The 19,291-nt window shown below is 43.6% G+C and overlaps 1 protein-coding gene across 2 annotated transcripts in view; it reads left to right on the top strand.

Annotated features, from left to right (window-relative positions):
* adamts6 (ADAM metallopeptidase with thrombospondin type 1 motif, 6) overlaps positions 1-19,291 on the top strand; it is a 62,311-nt gene that overhangs the window by 23,032 nt on the left and 19,988 nt on the right. For both annotated transcript variants that reach the window (XM_061798972.1, XM_061798973.1), the window contains 4 exons: positions 6,461-6,602; positions 10,758-10,865; positions 15,740-15,885; positions 17,360-17,423. In XM_061798972.1, the coding sequence (XP_061654956.1) occupies positions 6,461-6,602; positions 10,758-10,865; positions 15,740-15,885; positions 17,360-17,423 (460 nt within the window). The remainder of the gene's footprint in view (positions 1-6,460; positions 6,603-10,757; positions 10,866-15,739; positions 15,886-17,359; positions 17,424-19,291) is intronic.

Below are 19,291 nucleotides of genomic sequence, written 5' to 3' on the forward strand. Positions count from 1 at the left end.
ATATTTGTTGGAATGAGGCCCTGCTGGCTGCCAGCCTGGCACGGTGAAAAACGCGCACGGGCCCCAAGTCAGACGAAGCCAGACAAAACATCTGGAGTCGGCCTTCAGCGTCTGGCAGAAAGCAGATACCCGCCATCCTGACGGGGAGCTCCTGGCCCGGTCGCCCCTCGCACGTCACGGCTGCTTCCCGACCAGAACCTCGGCTCCGGAGTCAGGCGCTCTAATGCAGTCTCGTTCAAAGTGATCACTAAAAAAAAAAAAAAAAAAACGACTTGTTCAGGTCCGGCAATTCTAAGACTTGTGAGCATTTTTCACAGTTTTTCATTCATTTCTCCATGGATAATGTGTTAATGTCTGTGTAAAAAAACTAACCAAAAATAAATAAGAAGGCCTTGGTGGAGATCTGCGCTTTTATTTTCCTGAGTTAGGCACACAATGTTTTTGGCTTGTTTTTTCCTTTTCCCAAGGAGTTGTTTTTTTAATTCAAATTTCTCTTTAAGATGTAATGTTGAAAACGTCCTTCTATCATCCATCCGTCCATCCAACCAAGCAACAAACCAACACTTATTTGTACTTAACTGTTAAGTCCAGATGGAAGTATGTACATAAATGTGGGAGAATGTCAAAGTTTTCCATGTTGCTCGGGACCACCTTAAAACCTTTTTATATGCCCTCGGCTATGTGATTCAGGACTTGGCGCGGATGACTTCCAAGTCCGGCAGACTTCTTGCTGTGTTGCCTCTTTTCGCTGGCATGAAAACGTACGTCCAAGCGAGCATTTGCTTGGCGGAAGCCGACAGACCACGCCGGCGAAAACATTTAGCGGCAATCGAGAAGCCTTTGAGATTGAGTGGATGTAATAACAGGTCTTACGCGGGGGGAGGTTCTGTGTGCTCCCGCTTCGATGGGAGGTCAGAGTCGCATCAAAGTAGCAGACTGGCCTTTTTAACGACGCCCCCCCTCTCGCTCCTCTGCACCCGTTGCAAGCGCAGCGCTAGCGCGGCACGGGATTTACGAAGTGGACCCTGCACCGCTGTCTACGGAAAAAATGGAAAACACTTTCACGTGTGCGTTCGAGCATCCAGGCGGGTTTCTAGTCGCTGTCCAGTCTCAGCCTGGACCTTCTCGTGCACACTGTGAGGATGTGAAGATGGCCTGAGGTGTGTTTGAATGGTTTTACACAATGAATTGAAATCATTGCGCTCATAGTAATCTTAGGCCCGCCACACACCGAGCGACACATTGTGCGCGGTTCTGCCATTAGTTTTCTTGAGTGGCTGACCGTCACCCACTAAGTTTGCTGCGATTTGAAATTTGAATCGCAGGTGAATTGGTGTCGTAATGTCACACATATAACAGCTCATGAAAAATTGCCCTGTCGTATCGCATGAGCTTTCGCAACAAAATCAAACGTTTGTGAGCATGAGCGAGTTCCAGCCAAGCTGTACCAATAAGTATATACATTGTATTGTTTTACAATAATTAAATTAGATACATTTTGAATTTCATATGTACCTGTGACTAAGAAAGCGAAGCGTGGAGAGTCTTATGTTGCCGAAGACGACAAGAGCCTCTCAAATGCCCTCTCCTTTATTTCTCTTTGTATTATTGAAATATAGCTTCAGTGGCTAGGGCAAGCCACTTCATCCTTGACAATCGCGACATGCTGTTTGTGGTTTGATTAAAAAAATAATTCAGTATTGTATGTGGCGCCTTAAATCATTGTCGTGAGTTGGTTATGTGCGCGAATGTGTCAATTGCCCACTATATGTTTTTTCGCTATTGTCCACTTCAGTCGCGTTCGGCTGTGTCGCTGTGTGTGAATTGTAATATATACAGGATGCTTTATTGCGCTGATAAGTACAATATGCAAAATAAAAAGTAATCGTTTTTAAATGTTTTTTTTTTTTTTTACGGTATATTTACTGTAATGCCGTTGCAAAAGAGGCACAGTAGCCGATGCACTTTTCAACCATTTGTTGAGTGGCGGAAAAACGGTAAAACAGAAATACAAAGAGCACACCCATTCAGGAGCTGATGTCGTCCACAGCTCACATCCACACACTCAAGCACAGACTTGCCAACGTCCCTTGCCACCCCACCAATAATTCGTCTGTGACTTTAATCCGGCACCCAGCAACGTATAGAGTAGCTGTCAGACAGTGACGATTGCTTTCAACATAACAGTATGGGAGAAGTGAGTGTCCGGTGGAAAACTTCACACCCCGGTCCCAGCTTTCCGCTATTCAATTTTTCTTTCACACAGCTGGGGACAGCAGCCTTTGTTACGCCTCTCATACTACCTTGTAAACCGGAAAATTGACAACCTTTCACGCCAAAATGGAAAGGGGCTCACGTTTAATGCCCTCGCAAGGCCCTTCAAGAAAGCGGATAATAGCGTGCGCGCTTGTCACAAAATGTTTCCGGCTGAAAGCTGTGAGCAGCGCAGTAACCGCGACGGAGATGACAAACAAAGAGCCGCTTAGTGTGCTCAAAGGAATCCGGTATCCGAACCCCGCAGGCCTTCTCTTATGTTACATCTCATTCGACATTAGCCAGTATTTTTTTTAATTTTATTATTTTTTTTAAAACTTTAATTTCGTTTTTTTATGCCTTGGTCTTTCCAACAAAAGGGTTTTGTCTGTAAACTCCAATTACCCTGCCTTATCCACCCTCCCCCAGACAGAGCTTTTGGATATCACACACACGCTTCTCTCCCTGCCAAGTAAACAACTTTGGCCGTCACGTTGGCCTACATTCGCTTTCTTGCAGCGCTTTGTTTGGCTTTTTAAGAAATGCTTTATGAACACACACTGCGGGAGAGTTCAGGCCGAGTTTACGCGACTCCGGCCAACTTTGAAGGCAGCACTTGGGATCTTTGAAGCTCCCGAGAGGAGTCGGGCCCGCAGAGCCGTAAGCACAGGGCTGGGCAAACGTTTGTTCAAGGCCCACGTTTGAGTTTTAAAATGGACAGGTTATTCTCATTTTATTGTTTATGATTAATTTTGTTTGAGTTACTTCATAAAATAAATAAAACATTAATTTATGTAAAATTGTTCAAATTACTAATATTTTTCATTATTCACAATAAATCAATCAACATAATTATTTAATAAGCAAAATGAATAAAAAACATGAAAAATGAAAATTTTAATTCAAAGAAAACTGCAAAAATAATACAGTTGTAAAAGAGGGCAAAAAGTGGCAATACACCGTGAAGCTTGTCAATTACTGTAATTAACCACGTTAGAGTGGTGCTGCATGCTGACATCTGGGACAGGACAGTACAGTGACCTGAGAAAACATCTCATTTCAACAGGGTTGTATAAAAAAGAGGGCGAAACGTTTCACAAAAGTGTTTCGCTCGCCGATTAATCAACACCATAGAGCTGCATGTTTACATTCTCCTTAAAGGGGAAAGGACAGGACCATGAAAAGCCGGATGATTTCAACATGGACATAAAGAGGGCATAAAGCTCACCAGTTTCTGTAATAAAATACAGAGCGTGGTACTGTATGCTGACACTATCCTCGAATGGGACAGGCCGGGACCACGAAAAACTGACTGATTTCAACAATCTTGTACAAGCCCAATTCCAATGAAGTTGGGACCCTGTGTTAAAAATAAATAGAAACAGAATACAATGATTTGCAAATCATGATCAACCTATATTTAATTGAATACACTAGAAAGACAAGATATTTAATGTTCAAACTGATAAAACTTTATTGTTTTTAGCAAATAATCATTAACTTAGAATTTTATGGCTGCAGGACGTTCCCCAAAAGCTGGGACAGGGTCATGTTTACCCCTGTGTTACAGCACCTTTTCTTTTAACAACATTCAATAAACGTTTGGGAACTGAGGACACTAATTGTTGAAGTTTTATAGTTGGAATTCTTTCCCATTCTTGCTCGATGTACAGCTTCAGCTGTTCAGCAGTCTGGGGTCTCCGTTGTCGTATTTTACGCTTCATAATGCGCCACACATTTTCAATGGGAGACAGGTCTGGACTGCAGGCAGGCCAGTCTAGTACCCGAACTCTTTTACTACGAAGCCACGCTGTTGGAACACGTGCAGAATGTGGTTTGGCATTGTCTTGCTGAAATAAGCAGGGGCGTCCATGAAAAGGACGTTGCTTGGATGGCAGCATATGTTTCCCTAAAACCTGTATGTACCTTTCAGCATTAATGGTGCCTTCATATATGAGTAAGTTACCCATGCCATTGGCACTAACACAGCCCCATACATTCACAGATGCTGGCTTTTGAACTTTGCGTCCATAACAGTCCGGATGTTTCTTTTCCTCTTTGGCCCGGAGGACACCACGTCCACAATTTGAAATGTGGACTCGTCGGACCACAGAACACTTTTCCACTTTGCGTCAGTCCATCTTAGATGAGCTCGGGCCCAGAGAAGCCGGTGGCGTTTCTGGGTGTTGTTGATAAATGGGTTTTGCTTTGCATAGTAGAGTTTCAAGTTGCACTTACGGATTTAGCGCCGGATTTATTTACTGACATTGGTTTTCTGAAGTGTTCCTGAGCCCATGCGGTGATATCCTTTACACGTTGATGTCGGTTTTTGATGCAGTGCCGCCTGAGGGATCGAAGGTCACGGGCATTCAATGTTGGTTTTCGGCCTTGCAGTGATTTCTCCAGATTCTCGGAACCTTTTGATGATATTATGGACCGTAGATGATGAAATCCCTAAATTCCTTGCAATTGTACTTTGAGTAAAATTGTCCTTAAACTGTTCGACTATTTTCTCATGCACTTGTTCACAAAGAGGTGAACATCTTTGCTTGTGAATGACTGAGCAATTCAGGGAAGCTCCTTTTATACCCAATCATGGCACCCACCTGTTCCCAATTAGCCTGGTCACCTGTGGGATGTTCCAAACAGGTGTTTGATGAGCATTCCTCAACATTCTCAGTCTTTTTTGCCCCCCTGTCCCAGCTTTTTTGGAACGTGTTGCAGCCATAAAATTCTAAGTTAATGATTATTTGCTAAAAACCACAAGGTTTATCAGTTTGTACATTATATATCTTGTCTTTGTAGTGTATTCAATTAAATATAGGTTGAACATGATTTGCAAATCATTGTATTCTGTTTTTATTTATGTTTAACACAACATGCCAACTTCATTGGAATTAGGGTTGTAAAAAGAGGGTTAAAAAAAGTGGACAGACAGCATTTAAGATCGACAATTAACAAACTGCGTTGCATGCTGACATTATCTTTAAAGGAGACAGGACGGGGCCCCAAAAACTAGGTGATTGGAACAAGAATGTAAAAAGAGGGCGAATAGCAGCAAGACTAACCCCCCATTCGCTGTCGGTGGCTTTCACGCAGAACAGCAACCTGTGAAAAAGGTGGAAAATTCCCTGTAGGGAAAACCACTAGTCTTCATGTTATTGGACTATTTAAGATGATGTTTTTTAGAAAAGCGCTGAATTATCTTCAGTCTTCTTGTCGTCTGCATTTGTGTTGTCAGCAGGCCCACTTTTTCTGTGGTGGGATGGAAGCCTTCCACTACAGCTGCCACAGCTGGAAAGTACACAGTGCTATAGTAAACAGGGTTTTCCAAATGAAATACACAAGGTCCATTTTATCCTAATTGGATAATTGTCTAATGTTAGCTCCTTGTTGAAGAAGCTCAGCATGTTGGTCCAGAGTAAACACCCACGTTAATCCAACAACAAGTCGTTAATTTTTCCAGCGAGTTCTCTTTCTGAGTGCTTGTTTCTCTTTGACAAAACAGACTAAACAACATACACCGTACATTCCCGCTGCATGCTGTTCTGCAACGTGGTATCTCTCTCACCATGTACAGGAGAAGTTTGAGTCGTTTAACCCAAACGAGAAACCTCAGCTTCAGGCTCTTCTGGTCCTTCCATTTCTATAGTGCAAGGTGGTGGTTAGCATTAATAACTGGGGAGAGGAGCAATCGCTTTAAACACAACCCCTCAGAGCACTCCACACAGCCAAACGTACCGGACATCAGGTGTCAAGCGTGTTGGCAACAGGTGTAAAAGTAGTGGAGACACATTTGCACCATGAAAAATTTAAGAGGACCACAAGCGCAAAATGAGGTTTGAAGCGATGGAATTGGAAGTGTTAGTGGAAGAGGCGAACAAACAGTGAGTTACAAAAAAGAAATGTATCGCTCCGATAATTTTTTGGGAAGCCATCAACCGCATTAAAACCATGTTTTGTTTGATTGAGATCATCTTGAGTGGGAGGGAATTGGCTGTATCTGCTCATCCTGCATAACATTGCGTGCAAAACTTGGGACAGCACACGGGAAAAACTGCTCTGGAAAAGGCCAGCATAAATTGCCTATTTCGGCATGCAAAAACCTTATGTGACTCAGGCCCATAGCTGGGAGAAGTGGCTACTGACACAGTCCAGGTCCATTTGTGCAAGAAACAATCCTATTGTAGCTTTGTGTTTTTGACAGCTCAGGTCGGGGGACGTGTCTGGACAATGAACCTCTGAAACGAGACTTCCTGTACCCAACAGTGGCTCCGGGGCAGGTGTACGACGCCGATGAGCAGTGCCGCTTCCAGTATGGGGCGTCCTCGCGGCAGTGCAAGTATGGGGTAAGAAACCAGCACCCGTTCAACCGTCTTTCTAGCTTAATTCACCAGTGGTGGGAAGTACAAGTACTTTGTTGCTGTACTTAAGCACATTTTTCGACATTACGGCGCATTAATGACACCAGCAACAGATTTGGAGAAGAAAGAAATTGTCCATTTATTGCCTTTTTGAAGAGAATTTTTGATGTTGTTTTGATGTCGGCTCCAAGATAGATTCTTAGCAAATGCGCTGAACATTATGAAAATGGACATTGTGTATTTAATTGACAGTAAAAAAAAAAACAATTCTACAGTTTGATTTTGTACTCAAGTACATTTTAGCACTGGTACTGTAGTGCTACATGCCGCTACCTTTTGTGCAGTCGGTGTGGGTTCGATTCCTGCTCAGTGCCCCGATAACCATCCACTGCCGGTCCCAAGCCGTGATAAAAAAAAATTGTTGGGTTGCGTCAGTAAGGGCATTTAGCATCGTTGTTAATGCTCCCTGGTTCACGTTCGATCGACTACCTCTCTCAATTGGCGTTTTTAACATCGTGATCCACAGTCTACTTTAAGTCTATTTTGACAAGGTAATGAGTAGAAACTCAATATATTTTTACAGTTATCAAATGTTGGGAGTGGAAGTAAAAAGTCATCATAAAAGTAAATAATCAAGTAAAATACAGATTGATACCTGATAAATCAATGTCTTAAGTATTAGTGCTTGTTTACTTCTCACCACTGTACGTAAATCAATCAGTCTGCCTGAATACTCCGCTCTGTATACGGAATTCCGGCAACCCTTGACGTCGTAACATCTGGAACGTGCGGTCATGGACTTAAAATTTTGTTGCGGGTCCTTCAAAAGTCATGGGGAGTTTTTGAAAAGCGCTCGGTCGTTATCGCCTGTGACATTTTCCCCCGAGTGCACGTATTTAGACTCCTGCTGGCAGCATGTCCCTGTGGGAAATGAGCTAATAGGCTCTTCAGGTTTATATTTCCTGTTTGAGAGAAGGGGTTTGGGATTATTTATTTTTTTTGTGGAGGGGGTGACTGTTTAATTATTGTCTGACAAGTGGAGCCGGTTGGGAGGTTTCCGTCGGCACCTCCGAAGAGACGACAGACTGAAGTCAACGCTCCCAATGGGTTGTGATGATGATGATGATGGTGGTGGTGGTGGTGATGATGGCCTTGATGCAGGCAGTGAAAACTAAAGAAGCTGAAAGAATGATGTGTTAATGGCTAAATAATGTAAACCATTGGAATGGAACGTAGTCGACCCTCCAGACCTGCTCGGAAAAGAGGCACTAGAATTCCGCAGGATGGAAATCCGTTTGAGCATTTATTACAAATCCTTGACATCCAGTTTAAGGGCCATATACTAGTATGTTCTTTGTCCTCACTTGTAAGAAAGTTCAGCGCACTAGTACGACTGACGACTAGTACCGCCGTCATCATTTGTGAAAACAGCCATCATTTACATTACGCTACATCTCCACGACCTTCAACTAAATTCCGATGTTTAACTCAAAATCAAGATGAGGTTGTCGTCCGCGATTAGTGGCCCTACCACAGAGCCCCCCCACCCACCTCCCGGCCTTTTTTTTATCAGCAGCTTGTTCTCCCCTGGCGTAAATCCATCAGGCCCGTATCCGCGTTGGTTAGGGCCCGGGCCGTTGACCTTTCATCCAGGGCGGCGATAGTGAGCGCCAGTGGCGCTGCGGTTTATTGAAAGCAGCTGGCAACTGGAATTGGCTGCAACCAGAGAGGGGTAGTTTGACGCTTTGTTTAATCTGGTGGGCGGCAGGGGGGTGCTGGCATATTTACTGACCCGGTGGGTCAGAATCTGCACACTGGATCATAACTCTTCTTCATGGGCCAACTCTTCTGCCGAGCACAATTGTCCTGTAAAAGCCTTTGAAGTGGAGAGTGGAGGGCGACCTGGTGGTTTTTCATGGCAAACGTTAACCCAGGGTGACGTGTTTTCACTTGATGCTTTTATTTACTTTCGCTTCCTTCGGGCCCGTCCGCAAGTTAGTGTGCAGGCAAAAGGGGGCACAAGCTATGCCGGGATAAAAAGTCTGGGAAAGCGTGGTGCAAAACGTAAGGAGCTCTGAGTCTAGAACAGAGATTCACCAACTGTGGTGTGCGCACAACCCGGGGGGGGGGTTATACCCTTAATTCACGTCTATACGGTTCTAGACCGAGAAGGATTCTTCAGTCTCGTCAAGTGTAGACAAGTCTGTACGTGTTCGTATGTTTTTGACCGGGCTTTTCCGAACATTTTAAACCATGCATCCCCTTTGCTGTTTCGACAGCTAGAGTGAATTTTGGGTATCAACCCTAGGGGTTCGTGTAGCACTGACTGGGAATCTGTTTTAAACTGAGAAAGAGTCTGCAGTCTTTGTTGGGACACGTTCGGATGTTGTGGAACAGACTTTCCCAGACTTTTTAAGCCGCGCACCCCCTTCAACATCCTGACAGCTGAAGTGAATTTGGGTATTAAAACCATTGGTGTTTGCAGCACAGTTTCAGAATACGTTCTAGACTGAGAGGGAGTCTGGAGTCTCATCTCGAACATCTGAAAACATCCGTTTGTCCTGGACTGGACTTTCTCAAACTTTTTAAGCCACAAACTCACTTCCCTTGACAGCAATGGTGAATTTTGCGTATCAACCCGGTGCGCATAGAACAGTTTGGAAATCATTGTTTGAGACTGAGCATTTTTCAAGACTGACACTCAAGTCTAAAATAAACTGTTGTGTTTGTTCCGACACATCCATATGTTGTGAAGGGGATTTTCCCAAACTTGTAAAAGCCACACACCCCCTTGAAGATCCCGACAGAGTTGGTGCACCTGAATCATTCGTCCATAAATGTAATCAGTGCATTTCATTTAATCTGCATTTTTTTTAATGATTAATTTCTATCCATCCATCCGTTTTCCATACCGCTTATCCGCACTAGGGTCGCAGGCGTGCTGGAGCCTATCCCAGCTGACTCTGGGCGAGAGCCGGGGTACACCCTGAACTGGTCGCCAGCCAATCGCAGGGCACATATAGACAAACAACCATTCACACCTAAATGGAATTTAGAGTCTTCAATTAACCTACCATGTATGTTTTGGCAATGTGGGAGGAAACCGGAGAACCCGAAGAAAACCAATTTTGTAAATTTATCAAAAGTAAAAAACACATGCATAAGTATTCACAACTCTAGCTCTGTTGGGATGTTGATGGGGGTGTGTAGCTTGAAAAGACTGACGGAAGATTGGGGGATAACTGTCTGCAACTGAAGAGAATTTCTGGGTATCAACCTCGTGTTAGAGACAGCAAAGGCGTCTAGAATAAACACCGTTGTGTTTGTCCAGACACTCAGTAAGACTAAAGATATTCGGGGGGCCAGGGGGTCATCTTGGAGACTTGGGAGGCTAGTTGCTCAGCTGGGAATGGGGCTTCCTTGATGTCGCAATCCGGCATGATGGCGAGGTGAGCAAGTATTAGTCACTCCGTTCATCCAACTGACTCAGGACATTGAGAGACACCAGAAGACCTCTTGCGCCGAGATCCCAACATTCATCCAGATTTCAACACAATGAATTCTTCCCATGTTACGAATGAGTTACGTTGAATGCTGTTCGTGTCTTGAATTTTGTAATTTTTTTTCTATACGTTACTATTTATTCCTCTCGCAGTTCGACAGATAGTGACCAGTTCTACAAATACGAGGCAAAACTGTTTAGTTGTCTCTCACAGTTGCCATTTAATTTGGTGTAACGAAACATTACACAGTCTATTGAAAAATAGCAGAGATGTTATGGTAATTATAAATCGTCAAAAAACTACTAATTTAACACCCATGGAGCAACAACACATACAAACAGAGCATACAAAAATACTCACAGGCATATACCGTATACTCTCTAATCTGCAGGAACATTGAATATTAAAATGGCAAAACTCACGGTACAATTCCCCTACATCACTTCCAGCAGACCTCAGTGCTGTACAGCAAAATGTTGTACAACACTTGAAGCGTGCAACAAAAAATTTAGATTCAAAAACTTTTCTAACAAACATGGAAGTGTTTGTATGTCTCAGTGTTCTTCAATTGAATGTTCCGAAGTAGAGGAGTGACTGTAATGTGTTCTGACCAACTTGCTTTTGCCTTTTTTCCTAGGAAGTGTGTAGAGAGCTCTGGTGCCTTAGCAAAAGCAACCGCTGTGTTACAAACAGTATTCCTGCCGCCGAGGGAACGCTGTGCCAGACGGGGAGCATCGAGAAAGGGGTAAGTTTTTCTTCAGCCTGCACCTGGCAACGTGACGTGGTTTTGGCTTGCCACTTTCACTAGAACGGTGTTTCCCAACCTCGACTGAGCCAAGACAGATATTTTATACTATAAAAATAAAAACAAACAAAAATGTCACTAAAAGTATTAAATATGGTGTGAACCCGGGGGATATGATCCAGACCCAAAAATCTGCAATATTAAGAGACCATATAAAGTTTTTTTTCCATAGGTTTACCCCTCCGACACTATCAACACATTTTACCTTATTACCTAAACAGTCAATCATATATGTTATGTAATCGTACATCTTCAAACAACAGCTACTTTAACGTACACAGAGCAGCCACACATACAAAAAGCATACAATAATACTCACTTATATATACATGCATACAGTATATTCTCTGCTCTGTCGGAAGGAATAATATCTTGGTTGTGGAAAGTCTGCTGCGTCTTCTTCTTGTTAATTACGCTAAATCTCCTCCAGTAGACCTCAGTGCTGCCTGCTACATTGTGGCACAATGTGGTACTACACTGAAGCCGTGCAACTCTAAATTCGGACTTTTGGAAGCCTGTATACTGTAAAAACCCATTAAAAAGCGCTCACTTAAAAATCTGTGATTGCGGGCTGCGAAAGATGAACCGTTATATTGGAGGGGTTTAGTTGTATCTACAATGCATATACGTCACTGGCATAGATGGAAAAAAGACGCATTATTTGTAGTAAATAAACAATATTTTTTGGACCAATTAAGTGAAATTGAATAATTTCCTCACAACACACTAATGTGCCTCGGCACACTGGTTGGGAATCACTGCAATAGAAGCAATTCTTTGAATATATATACGTGTTGCAATCCTTTTTTTTTTTTTTTCCTTCCCAATGCCATATTTTCACCACTTAACTCCTGTGCGACTGCAGTGTATTTTGGCAGCGCTAACAATCTCAGAGATGGATATCTGAAAACACAAGCTAACCACATGGCTAGCTGATATGCCAATAGGGGAAAATGAGAATGTCTATTTTATTTATATAGTGCCAAATAACAAGCATAGTCTACATAGAGAGTTGGATAAACAGCTGACTTACTTTGAATATTTTGTACCGGGGAGTCGACATTTCACCAAGCGGGAGTACAAATCACTCAAAGCTAGTGCTACCTAGCTGGTGGTAGCCTCTGTCCAGTGGCTTTGTAGACCCTCTCCTGGCAAGTTGGGAAATAAATTTCTCTCTCTCTCTCTTGCTGAATCTGCACTAAATTATGCCGTAGCATTTAAAAAGTACACAGGTCTACCAACATCAACAGTCAAATCAGTACTTCTACTTTTAGCATGGACTTTTTTTAGACAGCATCTGTACTTCTGGGAACATGTTAGCATAAAGACTTGCGTCAACGCTAGGTAGCTTTTGGTTGAAACTTTTTTTTTTTTTTTTTAAATTGTCATGCCAGTTTATCACATGGATATTATATATATATTGACAGAAAAGAAAATCACTTCAAACTCCTACTTAAGTGCACTGTGTGAGTAGTTTTGCCACCCCTGCACACCAGCATGGCAAGCTTTACGTCACTGACGTACTGTCCATGGCAGCCAGGTTAGGGAGAGACAGTTTTAACGCGGATTACGGCGGTCATTGTGGCCGGATGGTCGGCGGTCTAAAAGGGAAGAATGGGAGAGTGTCACGAGCTGTCAGCGGCTATTAGCATTAGCTCAGTGGAGCCTTTGAAGGTCGGGGCCCGCGGACAGGGTCCTGGACAACACAGGGGGCCCCAGGTTGAGCCGGGGGGGCTTTTGGAAGCGCTTTTGGAGCACTTTTTAGGAGCGCTGCCCCGCCATTGCCTGTCTGCCCCAGCTGGGATAGCTTCAAAGGAACACGACTGTCAGCCCTTTCTCACCCGCCGTGTAATGAAGAGAGGCCCGGCCAACGGGAGAGGGCAGGGGGCAAAGGAAGGGGGTGGGTGGATTGGGTAGTTGTGGGGTGGGGTGGCCGACAGTGAGACAAAAAAATGACCCACTGAACTGAGCTTCTTGTGTGCTCTCACCTTACTGGAGGTTGTTGTATAACGCAAACCCCTCGGCTCCAACATAATCTCGTTTTCCAGAGCCGCCCGAGGACGTGCGGGACAAAGGCAGGGGAGGAAGGAGGACAGTTGCCCAACGTAGCCCTCGCTCACCTTCAGTGGTGGGAAGTAACGAAGTACATTAAAATAACATGGGACAACTACAACCAATTAATACCGACAGCTAATATCACCCCCCCGGATATACGGAATCCTCCAAAATACACAAGACAAACTTCGCCAGATAGTTGACAACATAAGATCAGATCAAAAGCTCTGGTTGAAATCATTACCCCATCCTCAGAAAAAGGGAACATCCTTGCAAGAACTCAGGATGACTGTCACAAGGACTCAAAAATACATGTAAATAAGACAAATACTCATATCTCATGATGTGATCTCACTGTTCACAAAAACCAGAGTAGATGTCACCCTACACATAGTCACAGAGAGCTCAAAACAAGACAAATGATTTGTCTGAAAATAAGAAACCTAAAAAATACTCTTAAAAGAAGAAGCACTGTAGACCTTTCACCATTTCACTTTTCCAGATTTTTTTGTGTGTGGCTAAAACGGTGTCCAGTGACTCACCTCGGCGTCCGGGATAACTTCCCCCCTCCCACACTGTGTAAGAACTTCACATCAGTGAATGATTGACGCGCGACAACGAGACGCTCATTTTTTGTCTTCATCCTCTTTTTTTCCCCCCCTCCTCGCCCTTTCTGTTTTCTCACTTTGACATGCGCACACTCACTGCCGACACTGAGGCGCTCTAATGCGACCGAGCCAGCGGACTGTCCAAAGGGAAAATGCATTTTCGGGATGTTCACATAGCTAGTGAGCTAATTGCGCTGTATAACCACTAATGCGAATGAAAGCGCTCAAGTTTTTATATGGTGGGTGAAGGGGGACTCATGCTTGACCCTAAGTGCGTAGCAACACCTGAAAAATCAGGAAAACTGAAATGGTGAAAAATGGTTTATTTAATTCTATACAGTATCGCCACATTTGAGTATGACATACTGTAGGTCTGTCTTTTCACGTTTTCAGCAATTATCTTCAAACCTGTAATGTCTTTAGAAACAAATCTTATCTTTTTCTTTTCACACAATTACTTCTACTTAAGTACAGTGTGTGAGTACTTTTGCCACCTCTGCTCACCTTGAAGCTCACACTCGGGGCTCTTAACCCACTGACACAGTTGGTGAAACAAAAGGCCTGCCTCTGATCCGCTCGGATCTCCCAACAGGCTTAGCGAGCAGCTTAGCACCCTCCTGAGGCACCGTGCCGCCCCTTGCATCCAAAGGTTTCAGAACACACACACAACAGTAGGGAAACAAAAGAGGTCTTCTCCATTAGATAGAAAGGCCCGTCAAGTGGGCTTCCGTACACTCTGCACCCAGAAGACTGGGAAGTAGGACGCATCCCACTTTAGGCTTACAAAGATAGTTTCAGGTCAGACATGAACAAAAGACATGATGATTGTGATCAGTGATAGAGGTTACATCATGTAAGAGTGTTTTTTCAGAGGTGGGAGAAAGTCACATGTGGGTCAATATCACTTTAATGGGCCTCTGGTATCCTCATGAGAATCACTCAGTCATCATGAAATATGGAGCAGAATAATGAAACTGAGGTCTTAATATAAGTGTCCAAACATTTGCACATATATCAGTACAATGATAAGTCTCCTAAAATGTGTTTCTGTCTGTTTTTCTTTTCGTTTTTTGATATATTTTTGGGCATGTTCTACATACTGCTCTGCTAAGTGTATAATATGTAGTGAAACGATACAAAATTTAAAAAAGTCATTTTGAGTGTGTGTTCTATTTTCATTATCTGAAATTGCTGTACAGCCTGTCTTTTTGGACTAACTTCCCCTTTAAGAAACCCTCTGATGTTCTGTGACATACAGCAACTACCAGCATTTTGTTCATTTGTGTTCAAATATCCGCCGCTCAAGGCTTATAACGCTGCGACACCGATGCTATTTGTTAGCCCATCTATGGCGTTTTGTATTATTAGCTGTTTTTCGCTAAACCGACTGTCGTGACTCATTAATCAAACCTACGTGGTTGTTTTAAATGCACAATGTGTTATTGTCTTCATGTCGTTTGACAGTGAACTTGAACTGGGAGTGGTATTAAACAGATGGAAGCCTCTATTTTTTAATTTTTTTTTGAATTGTTTACTATCTGCCAAATTGCTGCTGGTTGTGAAGTGAGTTGAGTTTAATTCACTGCCATCATACAGGGCTTGTATCTCCACTTTTTTACTCGCAATTTAAAGCAAAAAAAATTGGCCAAACGACAGCTCGTATCTCAGAAAAGCCGTGAGTCGGGTCATTCGTATTTCAAAGCACCTGTGTCGTTGGGATTTGCAATGCTTTAATCCTGACCCACAAAACTATTGGTTACCCCAGAGGACTTACTCGGTGATTTCCCTTGTGACAAACATGTAATTATTTAAAAAAATAATAAATAAATAAACAGAAACAAGTGAGCTGAGTCAGACATAAAAGCCCTACAAGGACGGCTGCACAAGTGGACTAATGCGTAAATGAAATTATGGGTTGAGTAATGGTGCGATTGGGAGTTAGTGTGCGGTTAAAAGCGCTTGAAAGAAGGATTGCGCACGTGTTGCTTAGGGAAAAAAGTCATCAGTCAAGTGCTGTATAGTCTACATTTCACGCCGAAGCTAATTTAAAGCCTGGACGGGACGGTTGGAAAACAGTAAAACTGACACTTGTGTTGTCCCAGCTTGTAATAAGTTGGCGCTAGCTCATTGTACTCTCCCTGCTCCTCGTAGTGGTGCTACCAGGGCGAGTGCGTGGTGTTCGGGACCTGGCCACAGAGCGAGGATGGAGGCTGGGGTCCCTGGTCCACGTGGGGGGAGTGCAGCAGAACCTGTGGCGGCGGCGTCTCCTCGTCCGTGAGGCACTGTGACAGCCCAGCGTAAGTAGGCAAAGTAAGCCACAGCAAGTGAAACACACACACACACACACACCCGGGGGCCCGCCTACATGTGTGTGTGTGTGTGTTAGTGTGCACGTCTGTGTGTATCTGGACCCGCCGAACTGGACTGGAGATGATCTGCGGGTGACGTACAGTATGGCTGCGTCATATGCAGGATTCTCAGCTGTCGCGGGAAGTAACGCGTGGCCGATGGCTTTTTTTTTTTTTTTCAGGCCCAGAAATAAGCTCAATTTTGTATTAAGCAAAAAACAGTCATACGGCAAGCGGTGCAGTGCACTCATTCAACAAGAATCTCTCCAGATGATCGGCTCCTCTTCCGGAATCTGTCCTCCTTTATCCGTGTCTCACTCTGTGCACGAAGTGTGGGGAATTTCCATCTGTTATCTCGAGTGCATCGGCCCAGACCTAAGGTGCTGTTATAGAATGGCTCATATCTTCCAGTCAGAAGGCGTGGGAATCCTTTGCTCAACATATTCAACATTTGACAGTTCAAAATGTGACAAGAATTGCTCAAACCTTATATAATATTGCTCAAGTGACATTTAAAGCGGTGACAAAGTCATAATTTCTAACTCTAGCGTAAGCGAGACCCATCCAACTCATCTTCACTCATCTATATTAAGTGAGCATGAGCGTAAGCTAGCATCCCATTTTAGCAAACTTACCTTCCATACTTAATAAAGTAAATTAAACAATAATTCAATCAAAAAGAGAATAAACATTGACGTGCTTGACCTGACTGGAAGTCAACACCTTTTGTTAGAACTTTATTTAAATGCTGAGTGCAGAGAGCCGAGCCGGGATATGACGCCGGCCAGGTTGGGGAGCTGAAATGTTGCGCCCCAACTTGGTCCAATCTTTTGATTGGTGCTGGTAGAGGAACTGCTGCGCATGTCAAACCTTTTTTGGCCACTCATATGTACCTGTGGTTATAAAGCAAAGCGTGGTGAGTCACTGTCGCCGAAATGCGTGCGTGCAATCAGTGAATCTCCAAATATCCACACTTTCCGTATTCTCACCCGTTTCCTCTTCTTTGTGGCCATCCGCTTCTTCCTTCACAATCGCGCCCTGTTTTTGTGGTTCAGTGAAACAAATAATACAGTAAAATATATTGTACGTGAGCCTCAAAACCCAATATAGGGTCGCAGTTTTTCTGCTGCAGCCTGTTGGTACACGTGCGATGCTCAATTGCTTGGTGTGCGGTGTGAGTCTTGATTTGTAATTATTTTTCACAATGGTCCGCATCGGTGGGTGTGCGGCGAGCCTTAACCTTCAAGTTTCAAGCACTTCCTGAGTTGCTGTGTATGATGTTCTTCTTTTCACACTTTTGTCCTTGGTGGCATTCTACAAGCTCAGTGGGAGCTTTGTCAGAGAGAGTCATGTATTTGATGAGGCTGTTGCCGTGGCGACAAGTGATGTCACCTCTCATTCAAGTGTCCTGTGTCGCACTCAGGCCTTCCGGAGGTGGGAAGTACTGCCTCGGGGAGAGAAAGCGCTATAGATCCTGCAACACTGCCGTGAGTTTCTCTTCTTCTCCTTCTTCTTGTCCAACCTGAAGCCTGCGGGCGGCTTCGCTAAACTTTCTGGGCAAGGTCTTTCGAAGGTCAGCGAGCAGCTTCCTGACACGTCGTCTCGGTGGAAGTCCGGTGAGACGGTGATTTTAGAAAGAAAAAAAAAAAAAAGGAAGACAAAAAAGCGCAGAGGCGGTGAGTCCAATATTCCCGTGTGGGTTCATTCCCGATGAACACATTGCTCGTGACACTTCCTTGGAGTGCACGTGGACGACAGCTTCACGGCGTGAAAAGCAACAGGTCGAGGGTTTGGAGCGACACTTTGGATAAATATTTAACGTGGCCACGTGTCGAAACCGCCCCCCGCTTCCCTCGCTGAGCCCCCCGCTCAGCTATTTCCATATGGCGCTTTCGTTTTTTTCAAGAATCATCTTTACTGGCCAAGTATGCCAAAAACACACAAGGAATTCGTCTCAGGTAGTTGGAGTCACTCTAGTACTTTAGCAAAAATACACTACAGTGAACCACCGTTTATCGCGGGGGAAACATTACAGACCCCCGTGTGATTGGTGAAAATCTGCAATATAGTGAAACTGTAAAAAAAAAAAAAAATCTTCTATATTTAATCGCAGTTTTAACCCTCCTTCACCCTTTAAACGGATTTAAACTTATGAAAACACACTTTTTAAAGTATTCCTTTGCGCCTGTTCTCACTCCCTTGCTGTCAAGAAAAGGGAGCCTATCGTATAAGGCTCTCTCGCTGTCACAGTTTTCCAAATAAGAGAATTAAATTAAATTGAACACCTAAATGTTCTGCAAAACCATTTTCATTTCATCTAAAGAAAGTCCACTAGCGTAATGCTAACGTGCAACGCCAAGGGGGGTTCAACGGAATTATAATTGGCGTCAAGGATCTGTGGATTTTCACTATTCATGGTCCGGCCTGGTCCTGATCCCCCGCGAATACTGGGGGTTCACTATATAAGAAAGTATTCATTTAGGTCATCTCCACAAATGTACAAAGCACGGAGCGTCCTTAGGAATATACAGTAATACTGATCTAATTGAATTGAATTGTGCAAATGATTGCAGAGTGACAGAGCGACAAACTAGACAGCGATGTTGAAAATAGTCCAGGCCTGGGTGGACGGACGGCGGCCGCTTTTAAAAATAACAGCTGAGGGCAAGAGCGACGAGGAAAACAAACAACAGCCCAAAGCGCCATTTCATCACGCTGACCACACGCGCCAGACGACCACGAGGAAAAAAACAGACGTGCTTCAGTCAGGAGACTGATATTAATGTTGCTTTTTAAAATGTATTATTGTCACATCTACTAAATTACATATGTTTGTTAGTGGGATTACATAGGACATTTTATGGCAGCGACAGCTTGACAGGCAAATAAATGCCAGATTTTCCGCTACATCCGTGCGATGGAAATTCAGATGAAGTAGATTCATCACACCCCTGTTTATAAGCCATGTTTTTGTGAGATAAAACTTCAAACTTTTTTCCCACTGTTAATGTGACCTATAACCTTTTCAACTCAATCTGAATTTAAAAAAATAAATAAATCTATCCGACGATAACAAGACAAGGTGGGGCGAATTACGAACAGTGCCAAATACCAGTCCATGTTCGTGCAAAATCTTCAGGTTGATGCTAGTAAGCAACAACAACAACAAAAAGCCTACTAGAACATCTGAACTTTATTTCGGGTTAGTCTGAGGCACTTAAAATGGTGACAGGTATGTTCTGACTCCCAGTTAACATTTTTCACTTTCTGCACAATATTTGTATATGAAATGTATGTTGTTACAAAATAATGAGTCACCTGTTCATTTTTTGATTTCCAATCAAAAAAGGAAAGA

This window comes from Phyllopteryx taeniolatus, chromosome 15 (assembly GCF_024500385.1).
Source record: "Phyllopteryx taeniolatus isolate TA_2022b chromosome 15, UOR_Ptae_1.2, whole genome shotgun sequence".
NCBI classification, from domain to species: Eukaryota; Metazoa; Chordata; class Actinopteri; order Syngnathiformes; family Syngnathidae; genus Phyllopteryx; species Phyllopteryx taeniolatus.